This window comes from Vidua macroura, chromosome 3 (genome assembly GCF_024509145.1).
Source record: "Vidua macroura isolate BioBank_ID:100142 chromosome 3, ASM2450914v1, whole genome shotgun sequence".
In the NCBI taxonomy this organism is placed as follows: domain Eukaryota; kingdom Metazoa; phylum Chordata; class Aves; order Passeriformes; family Viduidae; genus Vidua; species Vidua macroura.
The window spans coordinates 49,730,277-49,756,203 of NC_071573.1; the positions used below are offsets into that span (position 1 = coordinate 49,730,277).

At 39.2% G+C, this 25,927-nt stretch overlaps 1 protein-coding gene across 2 annotated transcripts in view; it reads left to right on the forward strand.

Annotated features, from left to right (window-relative positions):
* Positions 1-732: 732 nt before the first annotated feature.
* SHPRH (SNF2 histone linker PHD RING helicase) overlaps positions 733-25,927 on the forward strand; it is a 49,835-nt gene continuing 24,640 nt past the window's right edge. The window contains exons 1-14 of one of the 2 annotated variants that reach the window (XM_053973758.1): positions 733-1,010; positions 2,561-3,230; positions 3,626-3,755; positions 9,625-9,843; positions 10,164-10,242; positions 11,029-11,179; positions 12,495-12,600; positions 13,075-13,331; positions 14,681-15,376; positions 17,813-18,064; positions 18,860-18,938; positions 22,069-22,232; positions 22,322-22,578; positions 25,336-25,457. In XM_053973758.1, coding sequence (XP_053829733.1) covers positions 2,592-3,230; positions 3,626-3,755; positions 9,625-9,843; positions 10,164-10,242; positions 11,029-11,179; positions 12,495-12,600; positions 13,075-13,331; positions 14,681-15,376; positions 17,813-18,064; positions 18,860-18,938; positions 22,069-22,232; positions 22,322-22,578; positions 25,336-25,457 — 3,151 coding nt within the window. In that variant the 5' untranslated portion in view covers positions 733-1,010; positions 2,561-2,591. Of the gene's footprint in view, positions 1,011-2,560; positions 3,231-3,625; positions 3,756-9,624; positions 9,844-10,163; positions 10,243-11,028; positions 11,180-12,494; positions 12,601-13,074; positions 13,332-14,680; positions 15,377-17,812; positions 18,065-18,859; positions 18,939-22,068; positions 22,233-22,321; positions 22,579-25,335; positions 25,458-25,927 lie in introns of those variants that run through there. The other variant, XM_053973757.1, reaches the window with a different exon arrangement.

Here is a 25,927-nt window from a genome sequence, read left to right on the forward strand (position 1 = left end):
TGCCCCGTGCCTGCCTGTCCCTCCCCCCGCCCTGCCCGGGGGCTCCGTCCGGCACTGCCAGGGGCGGTGCGGTCTCGCGCCCCCCGGACCCGCCCTCTCCGCCGCGGGTGCGCGGGGGGCCCCGCCCGAGCCGGGAGGAGCCGCGGCCGCCGGGGCAGCAGCGTCACCGCTCCGGTACGTCCGCGGCTCCACGCCCCGCTCCCCTCGCCCTGCGCCCCCGGGGCTGCCCCCCATCCTCCGCTACGGCCGTGAGCGGCCGCTCCTCCCGCCTCGCTAGTCCTTAGCTGCGCGGCGGCCGTGCCGGCGACGGGGCCGGGCAGCCCGAGGCCTGTGCGGGTGGCCCCGGGCGGCGGTGGATGCCGCGGGCCCGCTGCACGGCGACCGGGGGCGGCGGTGGGTCACCGCAGCCGCGCAGAGCCCGCCGGTGGCAGGCGTCGCAGTGGTGCAGTGCCGGCTGCCGAGGGTATCGCATTCCGCTGCTGGGCTCGCCTTCCCGAGCTTCCAGTCACTTTCCTCGTTCGAGACAACGCCAGCTGTCCGCGTCCCTGCGGCGGAGCGCGGTGCGGGAGGTCCCGGCCCTGGCCCCGGCGTCGGCGAGCGCTCGGTGCGGCGGTGGAGCCGCGGTCCGCGGAGCTGCCTCTGCAGACAGCCCCGGCCGCTTCCCCTGCCCCGTGTGCGGCTGCTGCTTCCTCTCATAGGCACGGGCGTCTTCTGGCCGCTAGAGCTGTGGGCAGACCCCACTCACACGGAGCGGTTCCCTCTCGCTTGTCCCGCAGAGTGCTATGCCCAAGCTGGCGTGCTCGTGCAGGCCGGGATTCCGCAGGAACCCTTCTGCCTCTGGGTTAAGTGCAGTGTGTGCTCGCCGTCGGGATTTGCTTCGAGTGCTGTCAGCATCGCTCCGTGTGCATGAGCATTGTTTTGAAAAACTCACCCTTCCTTCCCTGAAGTCTATTGTGTAATTGTGGGAGACTATCATTCTCTACAACTGCCTGAAAGGAGGCTGTAGCCAGGTGGGAGTCAGCCTCTTCTCCCGAACAACTGTGACAGGATGAGAAGAAATGGCCTTAAGCTGTGCCAGGGAATGTTTTGATTGAAGCTTTGGAAGAATTTCTTTACAGAAAGGGTGATCAGGCATTGGAATGGGCTGCACGGGGAGGTGGTGGAGTCGCTATCCCTGAAGATGTTTAAGGCAAGATTAGATGTGGCACTGAGTGCTGTGGTCTAGTTGACAGGGCGGTGTTCAGTCACAGGTTGGACTCATGATCTCAGTGGTCTTTTCCAACCTAATTGATTCTCTGTTTGAGTTTCAAACACAGGAAGACTTGTATATTCTATAATATTTCATTCAGCTTTCATTAATTATCAGTTAGTGTTTGTTTGTTATGTTTTTTGGGTTTTTTCCAAGACCCTTACAAAATTATTCAGTAGCAGGAATTCTTTTCTGTTCCAGGGCCCCTTTAACATTAGGACATGGTATACTGGATTTAGTAGCTTGGAATATTTTCCTCTTATCTTTCTACATTCCTTTAAAAGTTGTATGCACAAGCTGAGTTGACACAAATATCTATACTGACAAAGCGTAATATGAAGTCACAAATCTATTGCTGTGTTCAGGCTCCTTGTAAAAAATCTTTTATTGAAAAAGGTTCCTCCTTGCTTGAGTGTTTAATTATGAGCATGTGGTTTTGGCTATGTAGTTATTAGTTTCCTAGATGGATCCAATATTCTATAATTTGCTTCTTCATATATACCCTTTAGCAGTTGTACTTTATTTTCTTATGTTTTATCCACAAAGTCTGTTCTGTGCCCAGGTTCAGTTAAAGAGTTGGATGTCTGTCTTGACTTAGGTTTGTGGTTAGTCAATATCAGTAAGACTCTACATTTAGTTTGCTGATTGGTCCCTCTGAAATGTACAATAACTTAACTAAGGGCTCTGCTGCAAGGAGTTTATATATCCAGGACCCAGGATGCACAGTTTCCTGGAAGAATTATTCAATACTAGTAGCAAGGTCATTGGTGACTTTGGAGGACAGAACTTGATAGCTTGGGCTCTAAACCATATTTTATGTAGTGGCAGTTTCAGACTAGCCCTATGTCAAGTTTAAGTTTCAGCGCTACGTAGGCTTTGAAAGGGAAGAGGAATTTTATGTGTATTTACCCCACTCCCGCCCCCAGATCTCCTGTACTTCTGCACTTTTGTTTGTGGAGGTTTGTTTTGGGTTTTTTTGCTGGCTTCCTCCACCCCCATCTTTGGAGGATTCTGCTGCTTCTTGGTTTATATCTGTTCCACAAGATTCTGAGTAACGGCTCTGAAATGAAGCAGTCTTGTTGATCTTTGCTGTAGCTGTCTGGCAAACTTGTAAGATCTAGTACAAGACCATGCTTCATGTCCAGCTTCGTGTGATGGCACAGGAATAGGAGGCTCTCTAAAGCTAATACTTCTGAACAGTTTGAGTGCATAGTGCATATATTTGTGTCCCAGAATTTTGCACAGTGAAATTCTAGTGTGGCCATTTGATTTTGTAATGCCTGTTCTTGACTGATTTACTTCACCTTGCAGAGACTGAAAGCACTGTTGAGAAAACGGCAAAATGAGCAGTCGTCGGAAACGTGCACCTCCATCCAAAGTGGATGAGGAGAAGAAGAAAAAGCTCTGCTGGAATATGCATGAAGACCGGAGAAATGAGATGGTGGCATTAGATGATGAAGTAACTAACGAGGACCAAATTCCAGTTCCAAGCACTTCTGCATCCTTCATTGTTATAAACGATGATAGCACTGATGAAGATCTTGTACAGAAAGAAGGCAGTGGCTCAAAATCTGTTAAGTTTTTGACAGTTAATGATGAAGAAGACTCTTATTCTATCTTGACTCCTGTGTCTGTACAGCTAAATATTATAGTCTTGCCATACCGTGCAGATAGGTCCTGGAAGGCTTTGTTGGGAGAATTTGCTCTTCGTCTGCCTTCTGAGCGAATTCTAACTGATGAATTCCGTGACAGGAGCTTTACTTTAATGAGAGGAGACTCTGGTGATGAGCTGCGGGTCTGTGTTCACGAAAGAAGTGAAGAAGAGTACAGTAATGAAACAAAAGAATACCTAGGCGTTTATGAACAACGTATTCTGGTGGAAGCAAATTTATGTGGTGAAATATTGGAAGGTTTGAGATGGTTGCAAAAGAAAAAGATAATTGGACTTTATCAAAGACCTGGGGAGGCTCAGGCTTTAAAGGTATACATTCATTATACTTGTTTTGCATTTTGAAAGTTCTTTTTTTTTTTGTTTGAAATATAAAATTAAAACATCTGAACAACAAAGTCTGGCAGCTGCTCTGTATTTATAATGTGCTGAAAATGTACAGTTTCTATGTGCTTTGTAGTGTTTTCAGTGTGTTTTTTCCTATAAATATATTTTTATTTTTTCACCATTAGTAATGTATTACCTGAAGGAATCACAGAAGCTTTTAACTGTATTTCCTCTACATGGTGTTTTTAGTAGATTAATTATATCTGTCTCTACCTGCTAATTTTCAAACCACTGTTATTATTTTCATGCTCCTCTGATTATAATATTCTTGTCAATTTAAGAGTTAATTAAATTGTTAACTGTATATAACCTTTTCACAGGTTGGAATTTACCTTCTTGAAGCTGGACTAAGTAAACCAGAATTTCTCAGTGATGGAGGTGGAAGACCCAAAAAAGCTAATCGGATGATTCAAAAACTCATGGAAAAGTTCTACAGTTTTTTAATTCCAGGTATTGCAATAAAGTTAATTGTCGACAAACAGAAACAGTTTTGTCTGGTGTAGTAGTTGTAAATGTAAGGGAAAATAGTAGTTATTCCTGCCATCTAGAGCAACTTTTCTTTTCCAGGCAGTGTTATCAGGTAATTCACCCAATACTATTATCTGGCCAATAATCATATGCTAATTTGTTTATACTGAAATTAGAGGTGATAATTCTTCTCTACAAATACTGAAGCATGGAGATGTTTTGAGTCCTTTTTTGGAAGTAAATACAGTTTTCACTGGTTTGTGGGGGTAGTTTGAACAGTATCTTCTCTGAATTATACAGGAACAGTGTAAAAGAACCAGGAATTAAATTTGTAAGACTTGTTCCCAGGTTGGGGCCTATCATACAACTGCAGCAATAGATTTTTGTTTGGTTTATATTGTGAAGCAGTTACAATGTAAAATACTACAAAACTCAGCTTTATGACAGTTTTGAGAATATACCATTGCAGTTGAGAAATATGGGTCTTCCTATAATTTTAGAATTAAAGGTATGTTTGCCAGATTACACTTACTAGTAATACAGATTTATAGAGTGATAAACAATGGTTTTATGTTGTGATGTCGTAGGAAACTTGTGGAAAAACCAAACAAACAACCCAATCAGCCTTTCTCTCATTCCTGAGTGTAGAGTTGATTCAAAATTTGGACGGAAGACTGATTCAGTGACTGTAGTATACAGAGATTGTGTTCTTGTGGCCAAAGCCTAGCACCCACCCCAAACAGGACTGCACTTAATTAGAAAAGGTAGAGTTGTATAAAAATCAGGTAACTCAGGCTAAACAGAAGCTAAAAGGAAGAGCTAACAGAATAAAATCTGAACATCCTTACCTGCTGCAAAGAACAAACCTGCAACTATGAGGAACGACTTGAGATGTACCAAGGGATGGGCAAATATAACTCACTAAGTGGGGAACATACTGCATCCTTCCAAAGAAATCATCCTTCCAAACACTGAAGTCCAACTGACACAAATATGCCAGTTCAGGTTTGAAAGCACGACAAATCAGATCCAAGAAGAGGTCTGAAGAATAAATAGTTTAAAGTCTAGAAATGAATAGTAGTGGTTTTAAATCCACGAGGAGAAAAACATTATCATAAATGCATTAGAAGCAGAATAGTTGCCCGAGAATTCACAGACTTGAGATGTCTAAGGCATATGATAGAGTGCTGAAATGAAAGTAATGCTATAACAGAAAGCGCAGTTTTCTTCTGTGCATATCTTCTCATTGTGGAAGAGCTGGGGAAAGAGATTGTGAAGAAAATGATTGGTGACTTACTTTAAGGTCCAAACTAATTTTCTGCTGGAACCTGGGACATTCATCTTCGGTACACTAAAGGATGTGTTTATAGGGACTACCTGATTCTGTGTAGCTTACAGATGAAGAGGCACTTTCTGAAAGGGAAGACATGCTCCTCAAAGTTTCTGGGGCACGAATGTGGTCCTGAGAAGTTGGGTTGTCATGCCTTAACTTTTCAGGAGCCATGCAAGCAGCTCAGGTTTGTAAAGGAGCTATGTTGCCAGCTGGTAAAGATTCAGACCATTTTTCAGCATGTATGTTTTTATGTGCTGTAAAATAATAATAGAGGCTTGATTTCATGCCAATGAATGCCATGTAAGTGATGAAGTAAAATAGCTGACACAGAGAGCAGAAATAAATGATTGCAAATCACCAGTCAAGTCCTACAAAGGCATGTGCTGCTTAATGTATTACTAATGCTTTGAGAAAAAGAGTGATTGGTGAAATGGTATTAACAATGTTTAAATGTATTTTTCAGCATAACAGAGATGAAGAACAACTGAAAGCTTGCAAGCAGACTAGGCAATGGAGTTTCAGTAGAAATTCAATAGATGAACAGAAAACAATACAGAAGAAAGAAATTATGGTCTCTTTGCTAACTGTTGCAAGCAGGGTTACAGTTCAGTAGGCAGGTGTATAGCTCAGTAAATGCATCAGCTTAATGTTCAGTGTTAGTGAAACCAAATCAATAGTAAAGAATTATCCTGAAAGTGTTAGAGAACAAAACATGATTGTTAAACCACTATGTAAGTCCATAGTGTGCATTATGCTCTGCTCAGAATTCAGAAAAAGCGTGTCACAGAAATGAAAAATATTTGTGAAGGGAGACCCCAGGTGATTATGCACTGTGAAATTAGTTTCATTTCCTAACAATTTTTGAGCATGAACTTACTGATGTAGCATAAAATAATATAGCCTTGATTCTGTGCTGATTAATGCATTTCTCTTAAATGTTTCTAACAACTTTGTTTAAATTCTACCCGTTTTTAAACAGAACTAGTTGAGGATTTATAAAATTACACCTAGGTATATATTTTAACACTTACAAATATCCATCTAAAGTGAAACCTATACATTAACATTCCAAGATGATGCTTCTTGTTCCCCACACTGATGAGCAAATTCTCATGCTGATGGGGTTGTGCACATGGATTTACACAAATAAGGGGTATGGCCTCTCTGCTGCTACATTTAATTTTAATATATTTTTCCTCACTGTACTCAGTTAATTCTGTTAATATCCTTCTAGGTAGTTTAGAGACTTCATGGCAGGAAGTTCATCTGTGTTACGGCAAGCATAGCATAAGTGCATTAAGTAATCAGAAAAAAAAAGTGATAAAATATTCAATATGGAATCATTGAATCATTTAAGTTTTAACCCAGCACTGCCAAGTCAATCACTCAACCATGTCCCTAAGTGCCACATTTACAAGTCTCTTAAATATTTCCAGTGATGGTGACTCAACCATTTCCCTGGGCAGCCTGTTCTTATGCTTGACAGTCCTTTATGGGAAGAAATTTTTCCCTGTTACCCAATCTAACCCTCCCCTGGTTCAACTTGAGACTATTTCTTCTTGTTCTGTTACTTAGGAGAAGAGACTGACCCCCACCTCACTATGACCTCCTTTCAGGTAGTTGTAGAGAGGACTAAGGTCTCCCTCTCATCTACTTTTTGTCCAAACAACCCCAACTCCCTCAACTGCTCCTCATAACAGTTGTGTTCCAGATCCGGTACCAGCTTTATTGCTCTGCTCTGGATATGCTCCAGCACTTCCATGTCTTTCTTGTAGTGGGGGACCCAAAATTGAATACAGTAACCTCACAACATCCTTGTAGTCCTCCTGAACTGCTGGCCCTTTCTTCCAAAGGTCATAAACTCTGTTTTCCCTGAGTCTCAGCCAAATCTGCCTGTTCAGGCAGATGTTCTCTTCCATCTTACCTTTTTATCATATACCATTTACTCTCAGTTTTCTTAAGAAGAATAGATTATTTGTACAAAGATGTAATTTGTTTGGTATTTGTTTATTTGCTATCATATGTAGGCTGTTTTCATTAATGCAGATATTGTTATACTGCAGTCTGGAAAAGGAAAGATCCTACTGCAGATGCAGTAGCAGAACTGTAGTTTAGTCATTGAAGGAATTAAATAGAGTACTTGAAAAGCATCAGAGAAACTGAATTTTTAGATAGTACAATACAATCTGTTTCTCAAATGTAAAAAAGATTAAGATGAGACCTCTGTAACTGAATTACATTTTGAAATGGTTGAAAGCATAATTAAATATTCACTGTTTAATAAGTAACAGAGAGAGATAAACTTCCCTAGCACCCTTTTTTTCAAAATTCCTATGGTAGGTAGAAACATTTAATAATGAAAAAGAAATCTCTGAAAGAATGAACAAAACAAGAAAGGTGTTTTAAAAAAATCCAATTGCATAAAAAAACTTTTGCTTTAAGTTATACGCAGTCTTTGCTCTCCTGTAAAATTCTGGATAGACTTAGTTTATGGAGAAGTAAATTTATTATGCTTAAAAATGTGAGATTTGAAGACTGTTATTTTAGCAAGTATAATGATAGGTGTCATTATATATCAAATTCATTGATCAAAGTTATACTTTGCAAACACTCTAATTTTCTGTTCTTTTCCTAAAGTGAGTGGTATGTGTTAGAGGATCCCTTTGAATGGTTTCTTCAATATATAAAGCTGAGTGCTTTCTTGGTGCTTTTTATTTGGCTGGATCATTAATAACCCCGCATGTGCACTCTGATTGCCTTCTTCACATTACAAGTCATATATATAGTTTTCATGAATACGTAGAAACTTAATGTCTTTCAGTAGTCTCATTTCCCTTGACAAGCTCTGGGATTGTTCCTTTGATTTAAAAGGATTAGGGGAAGGCACTGATGGCTGCCATATATAGGCGTATAATTTCCTCCTTTTATTTCGGAAATCATTCTTCACCTTCACCACCCATTTGAATGAAAGAAAGCTTTTGCTTTTTATGAAATAGAGTCATAATACCAGCTTCTGAACCTTATTTTAAGATAAGGCTTTCTGGTTTTTGCCAGGTACATCTCTTCCTTGTTAGCCTGAGGCATCAGAATTAAAATCTGATTTAAATGTGTCAGCCATTTGCTGCTTTAATAGATTGTTAAATATACTATAAGGTCACTTCATGCTGAAAATGATAGCCCTTGACTTGCTTCCAATTTTGGTGGGGTTTTTTTGTTGTTTGTTTGTTTTTTTGTTGTTGTTGTTGTTTGTTTGCTTGCTTTGAATATAAAAATTCTGCAAGGTGAGTTTATCTCCAAGACTAGCTAGGATTAGAACCAATCTGTATTTTTTTTGATACTGATGTTTTAATTTGAGGCCTAAAACACTGTTAAAACTTGTCCTGCAAGTCTTTCATTCTCTCATATCTGTTTTCTAGAATACCAACCCTTGAATTTTTCATGAATTTTTGTTCTACATTGTTTAGGTTCTGTGTATGCCCATATATCCAAATTATGTGAAAAAATACATAAGCACAAGGCCTTCGTTCTTAGAGGGTAGAAAAGAAGGGTAGGCCTTCTGTCCCAAATGATGCTTACTTCTCTTGATGTGGGTTTTTAAGTTTGAAAGTATGCTTTGTCTGAATTGATGTAAGTGGTGAGAATTATATGTTGTCCTACTGCTACAATTTTCTTAATCAGATGAATAAATTAAGGTTAACTTTTCTCCTTTCTATAAGGTCATTTAAATCTATAAATATTTAAATCAGAAGCATGAGATACTTGTGATTCTGTACCAATTGGATTTTTTTAGTGGAAAGTGTTTATTAAATAAATAAGTTCTGGTCATTCTCTACCTAAATTCTAAAGAAAGAGCTTTGCTGAGTATGTATACATCTGAGATCACCATAGCATGTTAACTTTTAGGTGTCCTGGCTCCAGCTGGGATAGAGTTAGTTTTCTTCTTAGTAGCTGATCAGTGCCATGTGTTTGGGTTCACAGTGATAATAATGTTTGTAATGCAATGATTTATTACTTCTTACTGAGTGGTGCTTACCCCAAGTAAAGGACTTTTCAGTCCTTGCTCTGCAGGTCCACAAGAAGGGAGGGAGTATGGCCAGGACAGCCAAAGGGATATTCCACACCACAGAACAACATCCTCAGTTTATAAACTGGTGGGAGTTGGCTGGGAGCCACCAGTTGCTACTTGGGGATGGGCTGGGAATTGATCAGTGAGAGGTGAGCAATTGTATTATACATGACTTGTTTCCTGGATTCTTTTAATCTCTTTCCTCTTTTTCATTGCTATTATTATTATTATTACTGTTGTTATTGTTGCATAGTTTTTCTTTATTTTAGTTATTAAACTGCTCATTGTTTGCTACTGCTGCTAGCTGAGTCAGGTGCAGTCATGGCATATGTTTAAATGACACTTTGCTTTGCTTATTTTCATATGTGTAAACTAAATATGTTGCCATAAAATTTACTGAAATGTCCCAAGTTGATTGATGATGCATGTCTTGAATTATTTGGTGTATGCAGATGAGCTGGAGGAAGATGAGGAAGAATCCGACATGGAACTAGAGCGACAAAATATTGAAGAGCTTTATGACTTTGTACGGCATACCCATCAACAGGATATCCAATTACTGAGAAAGGATGTGCAGCATCCTGCATTAATTCCCATTCTGAGGCCATACCAAAGTGAGGCTGTGAACTGGATGCTTCACCGAGAGAACCACACAAGTACACCAAGTAGTGGCAAGTATATGAGCCTGAAAAACTTGCATAATTGAGGAAAGTGTAATTGTATTGTCAGCAGTAATGTTTCCTTGCTGCTTGATTAGAAGTTTTATAAGTTATTTCATTAGCTTTCATAAAAGCTGTTGTTTGGGTGATACGCTAAATGATAAGCTACGTTTTGCTGAACAGCAGTTGATGTATCGTGTTGGTCATGAAGCTCTGTGGAGGTGGACTTCAGCTTTTTTTTCTCTTAATGTCACAAAAAGGATGAATAATTCTAAGGAGTATGCTGTTGATAGAGAAACTTCATCATAGTAACGTGAACACTTTCTCCATAGAAAACGTGCTGCACTTCTTATGGCGGGAGGTGATCACTCTGGACGGAGTAAAAATCTACTATAATCCATTTACTGGCTGGTACGTTTTTATAGTTACTTTTTCTGAGGACACCTCAGGGTTGTACTTTGTGAAAACCATGTTGATAGCTTTATCCTGCAGGATAGAAGATATTCCATAACTTGTTTTTCACTTAGCAACTAAAGAATTACAATAGTGATATCTTTAATTTGAAAAAAAGAACAAACTTGTGTATGTAATGCACAGATAAATATGTAGATCTCAAGTTGAAGGTGTAATTATTAAAGCTTTTCTTAAAAATGTCAATAATTTAGTGGTTTAATATTAACTTTTTTAAATTTAGAGTGTTGGAGGCTTTGATCTTCTGATCCAATGTTTTCAAAGTCCAAAGGAAGGCAGCAGGATAAAGCTTTTTATTAATGCTGGGTATTACATTACTGAGCTTATTTCTCTTTTCTCATTAACTTGGTCAGAATAGAACCTTCTGATTGCTAGTTTGCTTTTTATTTTTCCCTATGTAACTTTCAGGTCTTTTTCACATGTGGATATAAAAATATTTCAAATTTTTTGAGGCTAATGCTATGATATGCTAAGGTTAGCAAGGCAAGGCCTATTAGGAGATGAAAAAAATTCTGAAAATTCTGTCATGCATATTTGTCTTGGTCAGGTTCATACACCCAAAAAGCTTGCTAGTTTTTGTTAATCTCAGCTTAACTAATAAAAGATAATGCCTCACCTTACAAACTTTGCCTTGCTGAAGCTATACTGTGTGTCCCTGAATGCACACTTCTCTGTCATGACATTCTGTAGTTACTGACTTTGACTGGGAATATACTTGAATTTTAGCATTATCCGTGAGTATCCAATAGCTGGACCCCAGTGGCCTGGAGGTATTTTGGCAGATGAAATGGGTCTTGGAAAAACAGTAGAAGTGTTGGCTCTTATTCTGAATCATACTGGACCAGACAATAAACAAGATGATCTGACATTACCTGAGGTAAGGAAACCAGGTTGAGAGTTATTATTAAGAAAATGCTTTTCAGAATGAATGCAAGTGCACTTTTTATTGCTTTAGAAGTCCATATTTAAAGCTCTATTACTGTGAAAGTTTTTCCCTTAGTAGGACATGATACTTGGCAGCATAAATGGTGGAACAGTTTGCATGAGAAGCTGTTGATCCTTTGCCATTTTTCAATGGTTTTATCAGGCAACTGCGCTGTTAATATAGTTTGGACAGGCTTCAGGGTTGTATAAATACATAATTTAGTTTACTATGTTGGAGGTCATTCTCCTTCCCTTCATTGTATTGATGGATGCCAAACATCCATTAGACACATGTTCTGTGCTAAAATAGGGACAGTTTACATTCTGAGTAAAGATTTCTGCTCTCCCTCTATTTCATATAATAAATGAGCTTATTTATTTTTCATCTTTTCACTTTCCTTATCATGCATACTGTGAAAACTTGGCACATCCACTAAACCCAAAAAATTTTTATGAAGGGAAAGGACCATTATTTTTAAGTAAACTCTTACCACTTCTTGAATTCTATCCCTTGGAAATCATGGCAGCCAGTTTCATTGTACATTTATCATAGTGATCTGTCTGCTTGTCATTTTATCAGTTAAAAGGACTCAATTCTCAGAGAGAATAAGATGATTCTTAAATATATAAGAGGGTCAGCACCAAGTAGTGCAAAGAGAGGAGTATAAGCACTAAAGTGCCTGGACACCGACTGATAACAATATGTAAGACCAGAGGTTTTGGAGGGCTGGAGTTACTGAAACTGTTTCATGATGTAAGTAGTTGGGACAGACATCTTAGCTAATACATTAATCATAGAGTAAAATTTTGGGAGGCAGTCCCTAAAAGGAGAAACATACTTTTTCTACAGCTGACTAGGGCTCTTCCTCTATATTGCTTACTTCCTTTTGTGTTTCTAGTTATATATTAAATATATTTTTTCCTCCCGCATCAGGAACCTAGATCACTTACACCTGTAGATTCCTGCAACTTAATGCTAAAGCAGTGGAGGACCCAAGAGCCTTTCAGAGCCACTCTTTGTGTTTCAGTTAGGGTGCTGAACACGGTTTGCCAAGAAACTGAACTGAATGATGTGTCATTCTGTACATTAAAAAAGAGCTATCTGAGAAAATTAGTGAGATCAGAACATATCTGAAACATATTAGTGAGATCAGAACATATCAGAAAGTATCAGCTCATGCTTACATTCAAATATGAGGAGATTAATGAAGGTCAGAGTGACTGTGAAGAGACATGAGCTAATAACTGTTTAATGTTGTCTGCATTAGGGTAAGCTTGTGAACTTCTTTGTTCCACCTCAACCTTTAGAGGGAAATAAAAAGAAAAAACCAAACGAAATGGAGCCTAAATTAAAGGAAAAAATACAGTATCCCAGTAAGTATTTCTGATAAGCTTTAAAATATGTTTTGCTTTCAGCGTTGTTATATTGGCCACTGACTATGAGTTCAAGGCTACTCTTGACTTCTTCAAAATGAAATTATTCTTTTGCTGAGCACTCTCATGTAGGATTGCATGCTACAAACAAGTGATACACAGTTAAAAGTAAAGTTACTAACTCAGAACTCTGCTACAGAGCTCCATGCAACTAGAGGTTTTTGTAAAGAGTTTATGCATTTAAATGAAATAAGCTTTTTTATACCTCAGTAAGAAAATGGAGTGATTTATTTCTATTACTATCCAACACTGTTTTAGAATCACTGCAAAACAGCAATCTGTAGAGCTGCGTCAAGTAAAAGCTTGTCAAAACTGCTGCCTATCTGTATTTTTTTAGATGAACACTATGTTTAGAGTTGCCTTAATATGCACTCTGTGAGGTAACTTCATTTTTTGTTTTGATTCTTCATACAGGCTTACGAGTAATGATGTTAACAGCTGTAAAGGAAATGAATGTGAAGAAAGGAGCATCCATAATTGCAATATTTAAGTACATCAGTGCTATATATAGGTACGACACGCAGAGAAATAGACGGCTTCTCAAAAGAACTCTAGAAAAACTAATTGCAGAACAGGTGATAGAACAAGTTAAAGGACATGGTCTGGCTGGGTCTTTCAAGCTGGGAAAGAATTACAAGGAAAAGAAGAAGCGAGAAAGAACCAAAGAGCAGGTAAAGCATGCTACTGTAGTTATTTGAAAGAATGTTGCAAAGGCTGTTCTTTTTTTCTACCAATTGCATGCTACTCTCAGCTGTGCTGTCTATGTACACTAGCTCAGTGGCACTGATTTAGTGGTAAAAATGAAGAAAATTGCAGCAATTGCTTCGACACTCCTAAATAAAGAAGCAGAAATTATAAGTAGATAAAATTTGGGGCTAAAATATTAACTACATCTGTCATAAGTCTTCTAAAATAGTGTCACTAGGAGTTGTTTTGTTCTTACTGTGAAGTTGCTTTTTAAACACTGGTAAATATTAACCAAATCCTCAAACTGGAAATTGATATAAACCCTTAATATCTATGTACTGATGTGTTTATATGTTCATTAAAAAAAAGGGTGAGGAGAAAGTTGTTTGGGTTTGGAAGGAACTTTAAAACTCATCTAATTCCACACCCCCTTGCCATGGGGACACCTTCACTAGACCAGGTTGCTCAAAGCCTCATCCAGCCTGGCCTTGAACATTTCCAGGGTTGGGGCATCATTGTCTCCGGCAACCTGTTCCAGTGTCTCACTACCTCACAGTGAAGAATTTTTTCCTAATATCTAAACCTATTCTCTTTCATTAAAAACTATTCCCCCTTGTCCTGTCACTACGTGCTCTTGTAAATAGTCCCTTTAAAGCTTCTCATAGCATTTGCTCAGGTACTGGAAGGCCATAATTTAGCCTGAAGCTTTCTCTTCTCCAGGCTGAACAATTCCAGCTCTCTTAGCCTTTCCTCATAGGAGAGGTGCTCTAGTCTACTGATGATCTTTGTGGCCCTCCTCTGGACTTCAACTAATCCACACCCTCCTTATATTGGGGGTCCCAAAGCTGGATTGCAGTACTCCAGGTGGGGTCTCACAAGAATGAATAGATAGGCAGGATCCCCTCCCTGGCCCTGCTGCCCATGCTGCTTTGGATACCATCCAGGACATGATTGTCTTTCTAGGCTGCAAGTGCACATTGCTGTGTCGTGTCCATCCTCTCACCCACAGTACTCCCAAGTCTTTCTCAGAAGGGCTGCTCTCAATCTGTTCATCCAACCCATGTGCAGCACCTTGCACTTGGTCTTGTTAAACTGCATGAGATTCCCATGGGCCCACTTCTCAAGTTTGCCCTGGTCCCTCTGGATGACATTCCATCCTTCAGGTGTGTCAGCTGTACTGCTCAACTTGGTGTCATCTGCAAATTTGTTGAGGGTGCACTCAATCCCTCTGGCTGTGTCATTAATGAAGATATTAAGTTGACGGTAGATGTTAAACATCACTGGGCAAGTCAGAATGTAAAGTCTGACATTCTTGGTTAATTTTACTTTGTAGGTAGTGAGGACTTCAGAAAACACTCAGAAGAAGCAATTGATTGATGCTAAAACTCAAACCAAAGAATCAAGAAATAATGACATAACATCTGAAAATGTCTTTAAAACTGCTTCACATGAGAATATTGCCATGGAAGAACATGATTATTGTACAACTAGTAAAAATAACAGGAAATCTGAAGCAGATCATGAGAACTCTGTAGAAGAGAAAAATGTTAAGCAAGAAAGTATGGTTCCAAAGTCTCCTGATTTTCATGGCAGCCTCCTTGTCTCCAGTGACATGAGCAGTTTTCCTGATGTTGATGTTTCTAAAACTACAGCTGTTGTCCAGCAGGAAATCCCAAAGGTCCAGTCCTCACATTCCCAAGAACATGCTGGCATTAGTGTACAACATACCAGCTCTGTATTTCCATTTAATACCTCTGAATATCGTTTTGAATGCATCTGTGGTGAGCTCGGATTGGCTGACTACAAAGCTCGTGTGCAGTGCCTGAAATGTTACCTGTGGCAGCACGCAGAATGTGTAAACTACAAAGAGGAGAACCTGAAGAGCAGGCCCTTCTACTGTCCCCATTGCCTTGTGGCAATGAAACCAGTTCCCACAGGAGCGACTCTGATAATTTCTCCGAGTTCTATTTGTCACCAGTGGGTAGATGAGATCAACAGGCATGTAAGATCATCATCTCTTCGAGTTCTGGTAAGATTATATAGTTTGATATTCTGGAGAGTTATTTTATCAAGGCTTGGGGCTTCCTGTTTGATATTCTGCATCACTCTGCCAGAGGACTACATTACTTGTTGCTAGACCAATGCTTTGGCATTATGTGGTGCATCGGTGTCCCAGAAAGACAGTCTGCAATTAGTTCTTTTTTTTTCTGTTTTAGTTGGTCACTGGGAGATAAACCAGTGGACTAGATTGCATAGCAGCTGAAAGCAAATTTTTGTGTGGTTGAAACAACATGTGGTTTCTGAGAGGGAAGGCTGTTTGAAAGACTACCAAGGAACTTAAGAAGGACTATGGGTGTTTTGAGTGTTGTCTTGCTGTACATGTGCACTTAAGCAATTCTCTGACTGTTGCTCCTCCTTTCTTTCCAGATAAAAAAATGTTTCCATAGGTAAAGCCTGTAGTTTTGCATTTCTGGTTCTCAGGCTTTATAAAAGAAGTCTTGGGCATTGGTGTTTACTGAAAACAATACTGTTACAACTCGTTGTGTCTATAACATCTACCAAGTTTATTAGGATGTTGCTTATTTGGAGACCATGTATTGTCCTTTTACTTAATTTCTCATAACCCTGTCACTAGAACAAATCTAATTATACTTAGGATAATAATGGCTATACCGGTTTTTAAAAATACTGTTATCACAGTATTCAAGAGTCTTTTATTACTGATGCAACCGAGTTTTGTCCTTCATATTTTTAGCAGTCAAGAACCTTTGTAATGATCAAGAGCTTTGAAAACCAACAGTCACTTGTATTTTGAACAAAGTAGTGACAGTTCAGGGATATATCTGGTACCTTTGGCTATTATGCATAGTTGCCCAATGTATAAATGAATTCTAGATCTCTAGTGCTATTTGTGTAAGCAGTCCAATTAGATTTAATGCAGGAACTAACAAATGTGTAAAACTCACATGGTTTTCCTAGGGTTCAGTCCAGGTTTAATACCAGCTTTGATGAAAATTATCAGAAATAGATTTACATAGTAACAATAAGATAGTTTAAATACTGAATGTCAGGACTTTAAACTGTGTGACATCTTCCATGCTGCAAGATTGTTTTCATTTTCTTTTAACTGTCAACTGTGAAACTTGTTTTCAGTGTTGCTTCAAAATGAAAATTTGGTGGTTTATTTTTTGTTAAGGTAAAATGAAAGTAGTGGAGATGTTTCAAAGAATCAGTTTCCCATGTTAACAAGTTTTGCATTGCATGTGAAGTGTGTTTTTTACTCTTCAACTGCTTACAACCCATGGGAAGTTCTAATGGTTTTATGTAATGGAACAAGAAATTAAAATGTATCAGTAAGTCTTGCTTGTGGCAGATTGTCTTTTCCTGCTGCTGTGAAAACCAAAACTTGGCGAAGTTAAAAATCTCCAGAAAATCTATTCATAAGTACTTGAAGAAAACATTAGACTTTGGCAGCTGTTTGTTTCTTCTTGGTTGCTTCAGAGACCATGCTCTTTTTAGTTAATTTGTTTCTTTTTTCTTCCCCTTCCAAGCTCCCCTTCTCTCTTTTGTTTCATGTGCAATGACCGGGGTTGCTCTGTTGTCCCACTCTGGGGCTCAACAGAAAGAAATTATCTGCAGGTGTTTCTTTCAGTTGACAGAAACACTGTTCCCATATGTACAAATGTAGAGGAAGATTATTACTGGGAGAAAAAGTAGGATTAAGAGTGAAATTAACAGTGAAATAATGTGCTGATCATCAAGGGGTAAAGAGCAGTTATTTTAACTTCTCTATGTTTCTAAAGGGATTTGGCTTAACATTATGAGAGAGATAAGAAAAGTATTTCTGATAATAGAACAAATGTCAATAGGAAAGGTTTCTGTTAGTGCACAGGGACTGTATTTTACCTAGGATATTTTTTTTCATCTCTTAAGTCTCTGTAGGTAAAACTTTACTCAGAATGTTATTTCTAGTTTTTATATATTTTGATGCATATTTCTGTCTTTGCCCAATCATTAAATTTCAGTGAGTAAAGTTTTCAGGAGAAAGGTAGTGCATCTACAGTAAAGGAGAGGAGAAGACTGAACATGTAACATTGACTTGCATAATGTTGTTCCATACAACATTGCAGAATACTTAATCTTCAAACAACTGTTACAACAAATAACTGTTGTAGAAAATAATGAAGTCCTCTCTCCTTCAAATGAGGAAATAAATGTTTTGCGAAGTCATAAAAAGTTAGACAGATTTTGCATTCCTGACTACTGTAGTTATTATTAGGATACTTAGATTAATTTCCCACCATACTATTATATGAATACAGATTTTATGAACAGTTTCTTCTTATATGAGCAACACTGTTAAAAGCTTGCACATCTTAAGCTGTACTGATGTTTTGGCATTTTTATCAAAGTGTCTCTTACCTCCCTTCTTTGCTATTGTGCTGTTGACTGTAAATCCCTGTAGGTGTATCAAGGTGTGAAGAAGCATGGCTTTTTGCAGCCACACATGCTGGCAGAGCAGGAGGTGGTTATCACCACCTACGACGTCCTGCGCACTGAACTGAACTATGTAGACATTCCCCACAGCAACAGCGAGGACGGGCGCCGCTTCAGGAACCAGAAGCGCTACATGGCCATCCCCAGCCCCTTGGTGGCAGTGGAGTGGTGGAGGATCTGCCTCGATGAAGCACAAATGGTTGAATGCACCACTGCAAAGGTATGACATTCCTGGTCATGCATTCATTTAACTTAAAAATGTTTGGACAAGTTTATTGTAAATAATAGTCTTTCCTTCCCCTCTCTTAATGTTCAGAGTACACTCATGTAATTTGTCCTTGTCCCATGTTCTTCAGAACTGAACTTTCTGTTGAAGATACTTACTATTAAATGGTTCTCCTCTTGGAACTTGGGCAGATTGTGAGGTATATCTAGCTAAAAAAATACTTAACATAATCTATACTGACAGTTTAAAGAACTAGGTCATCATGTTGTATATGGTGTTTGATAGTTTCAAACAAGACACTAGCATTGTTCAATGATGTGTTTCAGAGGCATAGATATGTCCTTTGGGTCTAGAAGCTAAAATAGTCAGGAGTCTGTCTGCAAACTCAAGCGATACAGTCTGCTGCAGGGGGGATTATTTCAATTAGTCTTTGTCCAGTCTTTTAGCCAAGACAGGAAGACAAAAATGCTACTTATATAATGCCTTACAGGCTTTAATGTTGAAATTTTTTTTAACATACAGTTTATTTTGCTATTTATTTGCCTTCTTTGAACCCTTACTTGCACGTGATTACTTGGAAGAGGACATGGCTTTTATCAGCTTCCAATTACCTTCTAAAAAGATCCAAAATTTTATATATGTTTTTATAATACATTGCACCAATGCTTCTTCTAGGTCTAAGGGTATATTCTGAAATGGTGTTCAAACTTCTCAAAAATAAAATCCACATGTCAGACTGTGTTCCACTGTTTTTCCTTTCCTACCATTGGCTCTATGTCCTTTCATTAGGCTGCTGAAATGGCACTCCGTTTAAGCGGAATCAATCGCTGGTGTGTCAGTGGCACTCCTGTGCAGCGAGGATTAGAAGGTGAGATTTTATGTAGTGGTGTAATCTGTGGGCTTTCCTTATGCTGATAACTAGGTGGGGCTTTGAAACAGTTAAAATGTCTGCTAGTTTTGTCCTGAATTCACTAGGTTACTCTAACTTTGTAAGCCATAAACTTTAAGTATGATAATAAAGCCATCAATACATGTATCAATATAAAAATCAAAGAGCTGAAGTCTTTTTGTCTCCCTGAGTTAGACAAGTACTTTGGGGAGCAGAGAAGCTGTATGTCTTAATAGCTGACTCAAGTGTGTTCTTCAGTTTTCACTTTGTGGAGTGGATAAATATTAACCCTTCTCTTATAGCAGATAGTCTGCTCTGGTTACAGAATCCTGTGACCTGTCATACAGCAAGCAAAGCTGTATTTGCTTTTTGCATAGCTCTGTATGAACTACCGTGGGCATCCACTGCCGTGAATATAAATTCTAAAAGTTGTGCTAAAGCTTATGAAACTGTCTCCAGTCCTTATGTAAGGACTTAATGAATTGAGATGTGTGTAGTAGCTAGCTGTATGTTAGCAGGTTGTCGGAACCCAAGGTGTCCCTCAGACACTCTTGGATGTTCCGGATCCAGGGCAGAAGCCTCTGAGACCGTGGCAGGCAGCCAGAAACCCCTGTGGTTTTGAGTTTGACCCATGGAACAATTTTACCAACTTTGCTGGAAGAACAAGAAATCACAAAAGTTTAGATATTATAATAGAAGTAATCACAAAGTAAAAGGTAGGATTTTTGAGTGCTGTACAGGGGGGTTTTAGGCCTTGTACAGAGGGGTCTGAGTTTTGTACGTGGGGGTCAGAGGTTCTAAGATGGAGGGATTTGGGCGTGCCCTGTCCTCCTTCTTTCTCCTTTCTATTCCCCATGTTCTTGGTGATGTTGGCACTCACATATTGGTTTAGAGTAGAAAGCCACTGTTCAATATAGGTAATAGGCATTGGGGAAAAACTATAAACATTTAATACGTAATGTGTGATATAAAAGATGGCACCAGCCCCTTGGGCGGGGGAGACGGAGACGAAGGCAGAGGGAGAAGGAGTCAGGGAGAATGTCAGGAAGTCTGTGTGCCTTGAGATAACATGCAATAAACTGCCTTGAGACCAGATGACTGAAGACTACTGAGTCTTTCTTTGAAGGCATGGGTTGGAGGAGAGACTGTACCACCACCCGGAGTCACCCCAATCTGGGTGTGATTCTGACAGCAGGTGACATTTATCTTGTCTTTTTTTGTGTGGTGCTGAGTTGCTATAGACAGCCTTCAGACAGAGATAGAATAAAAGAAAGGGAGCTGACTAACTGCTTGATCTCCCTGTGTTCTCTGATGGATTTTGAAATATAAAGTACACATTGGGGCAATGCATTTGAAAGTGGATAAATCAGTGTAAGCATTTGTGGACTGTTGTTTGGATACTAAATTGTAAAAATCAATATTTTAGATTAATTAATAATGGAATTTTGAGTTAAATTTATAAATACATATAGTAGTTGTGAGAATACATTATTAATAAAGCAAATCTGTAGAAAGAAGTGATTGATTTTAGTGTTGTGTTGAACTCCTTCAAGGCCCTATGTGTGATAGTGTTGGTTTAATACATATCTGAAATGTCATACAGTTCATAATACATGTTGACAGACTCTAAGGCAGCCCCCATTACGTTGGGGATGAAAACTGCTGACTCATTTCAATTTGTGCCACTGCTGCTGTAATGTGTAGCATCCCTTGAACTCTCCCACCTCGGTCAGTTCCTAAGTCCTTGGCCCTGGCAACAGCAGTAACTACTCACTATAGAGTCAGTCCTCCTGGGGAGAAAATCAGTCTCCCATTTGGGCTTCTGTGCTGCAACTTCCCCTGTATAACTTCCCCTGGTTTCTCCTTTCTCTGTCCTCTCACTGGATTGGTATCCCTGGTGGCCACCCTCCTTTCCCTGGAGACCAAACCCCCCTGCCCAGCCCTTAGCTCCGCCCCCCACCCCTTCTTAAGCTGTCTCCTCCACGTGGTCGGCCTCTTTTTACCTCGCAGTCTTCCCTTCAGCCACATGTGATATCCTCCGCGGGAATAAAACCCTGCAAAAAGAGCCTTTCTTGCCTCTATCTCTGAGCCAGCTGTGGTGAGTGTTGAGTGAGGGTCTGACTGTGTTGCCTAAAGGTTATCTCAACTTGCTTTTCCACAGGAGAGGCTTGTGGGGGACAGATTTTAGGTAGCAGCAACCACTACTCCAACACCCGCATTTTTAGTAATGTAGTGAGATATGACCTCTGGGTAAACAATTGCTTCTTGCACAGAAATGATTCCCAGGATTTTTCTTCCTCTGGTCTATGATGTATTTGGTGAATGTCTCAATGCTTTCAGCTGAATACTGAATTACAATAAAGCTAAGAGAATAAGGAATGTAGCCACCAGATTTTCAAGAACTCTCAGATATCATCACATATCTCTGTTTCTGCAGTATCCATGTGAAGCATTTAAATGTGTGCTTCTGTATTTTTCCAATAAGATTTAGACAGAAGTTTAAAGTCAATATGTCCTTAAATTTCATTCCAAAAAGTGATAGGTTTCTGAATTAGGCAGAATTAGCAAGATGTATTCTCTCAATTAGCAAGAAAACAATTGAAGTGTCTTTTGTTAATTTCTTATGCATTAGTAGAGAAGTGAAAATTCTTCTGAATTGCAGCCCCTTCTAGTATTGTGGGCAGCAGACAGTTGGTGCACAGCAGGCTCTGAAGCAATGATGCTGAGCAATATTGGTTTAGAAAAACCTGGCAAACCCAGTTAACCATATGCAATCATGTAATTTTTGCCTCTTGTCTCTGCTCTGAATAGGCTTAAATTCTTTGCTCCCTTCTGCTAAGCTTGAAATTAGGAAAGTGTCTTACAAACAGCTGTATTCTCTCAAGTTGTGTGGAAATAAAAAATGAGCTAAAGGAGAGAATGCCCACCTTCCACCACCCAGTCCCCTGCCTCAAATTAAATATTTTGCTAAGGGAGAGACTGGAAAACAAGTGCAAAAGATAAAGGCCAGCATGGAGATGGTTTTTGCCTCATAGGCTTTGTATGACAGTTAATTTTTAAAAGACATATTGCAAAGTATTAAAACAGAAACACTTTCTTTTCTTGGCAGATTTGTATGGATTAGTCCTTTTTCTTGGAGTTGATCCTTACTGGGTCAAGCATTGGTGGGACCAACTACTATATCGACCTTACTGTAGGAAAAATCCCCAACCTCTCTACAGTCTAATTGCGAAGATAATGTGGAGATCAGCAAAGAAGGATGTGCTTGACCAAGTAAATCAAAGTTTTGAGTTTTAGAATTCCTGACCATCATTTATCAATAGTTTTATTTGTAAATTACTTATTTTCTTTTTTAATTTCAGATTCAAATCCCCCCTCAGACAGAAAATATACACTGGCTTCAGTTCTCTCCTGTGGAGAGACACTTCTATCATCGCCAGCATGAGGTGTGCTGCCAGGATGCATTGGCAAAACTCAGGAAGATTTCAGACTGGACTCTTAAGCTTAGCAGCCTAGATAGAAGGACTGTGACTTCTATTCTATACCCACTGCTACGGCTGAGGCAGGCCTGCTGTCACCCACAAGCTGTTCGGGGAGAGTTCTTGCCACTACAGAAAAGGTAGTGAAATTTCTGTCATTTCTTAAATAGCCTACTTTATCCAAAGCAAAACTCTGATTGTCTCCAGCAGTGCAAGTTCTTGTACAGTCCTCAAATAAACCTAATTTAAACTTCTTTAGTTCAATGTGTGACTATGGCACACCAAGGTAATCTGACCTCAGTAACTGAACACGGCACAGTGGGGTCATTAGTGTAATTCTTGTGTTAAAGAACATAGTACTGAAGGCATCTGATTCTCCAGTGGCATTCTAACCTTACTATGACTAGGGTGTTGCAGATAACAGATTGAGTGTTAAAAAAATCAGATTCTTTTTTTGTTTTAAAATAAGCTCGCTGCTTTTTTTTTTTGTTTGTTTTTTGTCTTGTAGAAAACTCACATTCATAAATGAGGGCAGTGAAAGAACTGAATCAACAGAATGGAATAATTCTTAGTTCAAAGAAAATGTTAACATGAGGTTGCAGAATTTGTAAATATAGATCCAAATTTGAAAGCTGTTCAAATGCTCTTTTATTTGCATGCTTTCAAGATCATCTTCCCCCACAAGTGCTCTGCAAGTACCAATTCGGTCTCAGCTTTTGTTAGACCAAAAAAAAAAAAAGCATGTTGCCAGTCCTATTGAGAAATGTAGCTGGTACCTTTTCAGTCAGTTAGAAGGAGGCTGTGAAAGAACAAGCTGTTTCAATTACAGCCTCTCAGAGTGGTGTCTGTGTTTCTTTTTAAAGCTACAGGTAGGGAAGAACTTCAACTTTTAGCACTGCCAATGTTATTGCTACTGTTTCCTAGTCCATCCATTCTATTCAGTCTCCTTCAGTTCTTGTTCAAAGTTTTATGTCCTCCTTGCTCTTTGTTATACAGGGCACCTGCAGTGCCTAAGCAACTGAAGCTGACTTTGCATCTACTTGAGCAGAGATGAATAGTTAGATGCTGTGCTGTCGCCCTTACTGTGGCAGTCTGCTAATGTGGAAGCAAGGACTCAAACATAGGAGAAATCAATATTCCCACCCATCATACAAGATTATTTGCATTAAAATGAGCCAGTGTAGTATAAATGAAATATATGTAAACTGAGCAGAGTATGGTGGGAACAGCTTTGTACTGTGTTGATTTTGGTGGAATGGTTGCACAGTGACAGCTGCATAGTAATTGATGGAAAAACCAGCAATGGAAATAAAATCTTTCTTAAAATGTACAAAGAAAAGTCAATTCCAGCACTGTTTATATACCTTTTTTGTGAACCAAACTTGACTGCAGCAGTGGACATTCCCAGAATAGAGAGAAGATTTGGTTCCTGTCTTTGGTTATGTGTAGGAGAATAATGAAGAAATTCTCTGCTAGGACCTTTGATGAATAAGAGAAATTTACTGAAATAAGAAAGTTGATGCTGGAGCATATAGAAAAGAGACATGGGCCTGGAATAAAAACCTGAGTTTGGAGCATATTTTGTTCTATGATAGATGATTTTTTTTCCCCACCTGTGTAGTGAAGGCAGTAAATGAGATCTACTAAGGAAAAAAAAAAAGCTCTCCTAGTTTAACTGAGGAAAAACCCCTTCTTCTTGCCTTAATTGGTAGTCTCAGGCTGTGTATCAAATTGCATATTTTATATGTAAATCCTTCTGCTGTTGCAATATTTCTTGGAACTGCTGATGGTTTTGAAAATAAAAGGTAAGTAGCAGTGGTGGAAGTATCAGCATATGTCATGTGTATTTACCATTGCCTTTTCAGAATTCAGCAATTATAAATAGTGATTATATTGATTTAAAGCTGACTCTGGTGGAACACTGTACTATAAAACCAAGAATCAGTTTCTGCAACTGGAACAATGTTGCAGGGAAAGTAAAATAAAGGCCTAGACAAGGGTATCCTTCCATAATTTGAGCCCAGTCTGTGCAAGAGTTCAGTACTCTGTTCCACAGTGTTGAACACTAAGTAGTAAATGCTTCTCCTAAAGGTGAGTGAGGCTGAGGAGCAGGGTTACAGCGAGGGGGGTGGCGTCCGGTCTAACAGCAGCAATTGGTATTAGAAGCAGCCTCAGGTCAGCTGCTGTAGGCTGTTGCTATTGTTTACTCTCCTGTCTCTTCATATCAGTCCTCTGATTCTTTAACCTATGGCTTTACTCCAGGGTATCCTTCAAGCTTCCTTCTTGCATCCTCATAATTTCTGTTCCTGCTTCTCTCTTTTCTCTTCATTTCTGGTATTTTTACGTGAAGCTAATTCTCTTCCAGTAAAATTCCTCTCATAATTTGCAGATATGACAAATGCAGAAAAGGAAGTTTAGAATGATTTTTGCTAGTCTTCTTTGTTCTCATTTCACACATTTTCTTCTTTACATTGACACTTCATGTGTTTTGTGTTTGGATTGGTAGCAGAGGGTGGAAGTGTAGTCTGTCATAGCTGTTTTCATCTGAACAGCTTTTGACAAAATGAGGTGTATTTTGCTTGTTTGCAGTTCACCACTAACAGAAGGAGAACAATATTTTGCCCCATGAAGGATTATTTTACCAAGTTCAAGTTTTCTACTTGCTCCTTATTTTTTGGTGTTCCAGGAGATGGCAACCTCTGGACACACTCAAGTTAGGCTAAAGCTCTAGCGGGAAGAAAATCTGACAGCTAGAGGGTTTTTTTAATAAGTACAGAAATCTCAAAAAAACATTTGCAATATGTTGGATGGATGTAATGATCTGCTATGCTGCTCAGCATGACCCTCTTACTTTTCTGGTACTGTGATTTTGTTTCAAATTTTGGTCTCCTTTTCAGCACCATGACCATGGAGGAACTGTTGGCATCTCTGCAAAAGAAATGTCGAACAGAGTGTGAAGAAGCTCACCGACAGTTGGTGTGTGCTCTTAATGGCTTAGCTGGTATCCATATCATTAAAGGTAAGACCAGTATAGGAGTAAAGAATATGCTCCATCTCTGTGTACTGGGAGGTTAAAAGAAGTCATACTTGTGTAATTGTACTTAACCTGCTTTTGTTTTATCAGTACTGCTTTCTGGGCTTCCCTTGTGCCCCCAGCCATGCAAACTGCTATGCTAAGATTCCTTTTCCTGCTCCTTCTAGACGGCTCTGTCAATGTCAATTTTGTCTGAATTATAAGGCAAAAAAAGCTTTGAATGAGAAACAAAAATAATTATATGAATCTTGAGTGGCCCACAAAATAAAAAGAAATTAAAATTACTCCATTATGAATCTGTAAAAATAACACTTTTCCAAGTTCTAAAGTTGACATGCTGTTTGAATTTTTCCAGCTCATGTCAAAGTCTTCCTTTGACAAGAACAGGCAAACTGCCTTTTCTCTTACCTGCCTCACAGAAAGACTATATTCAGATTTTTATCTGTAATCAGTAG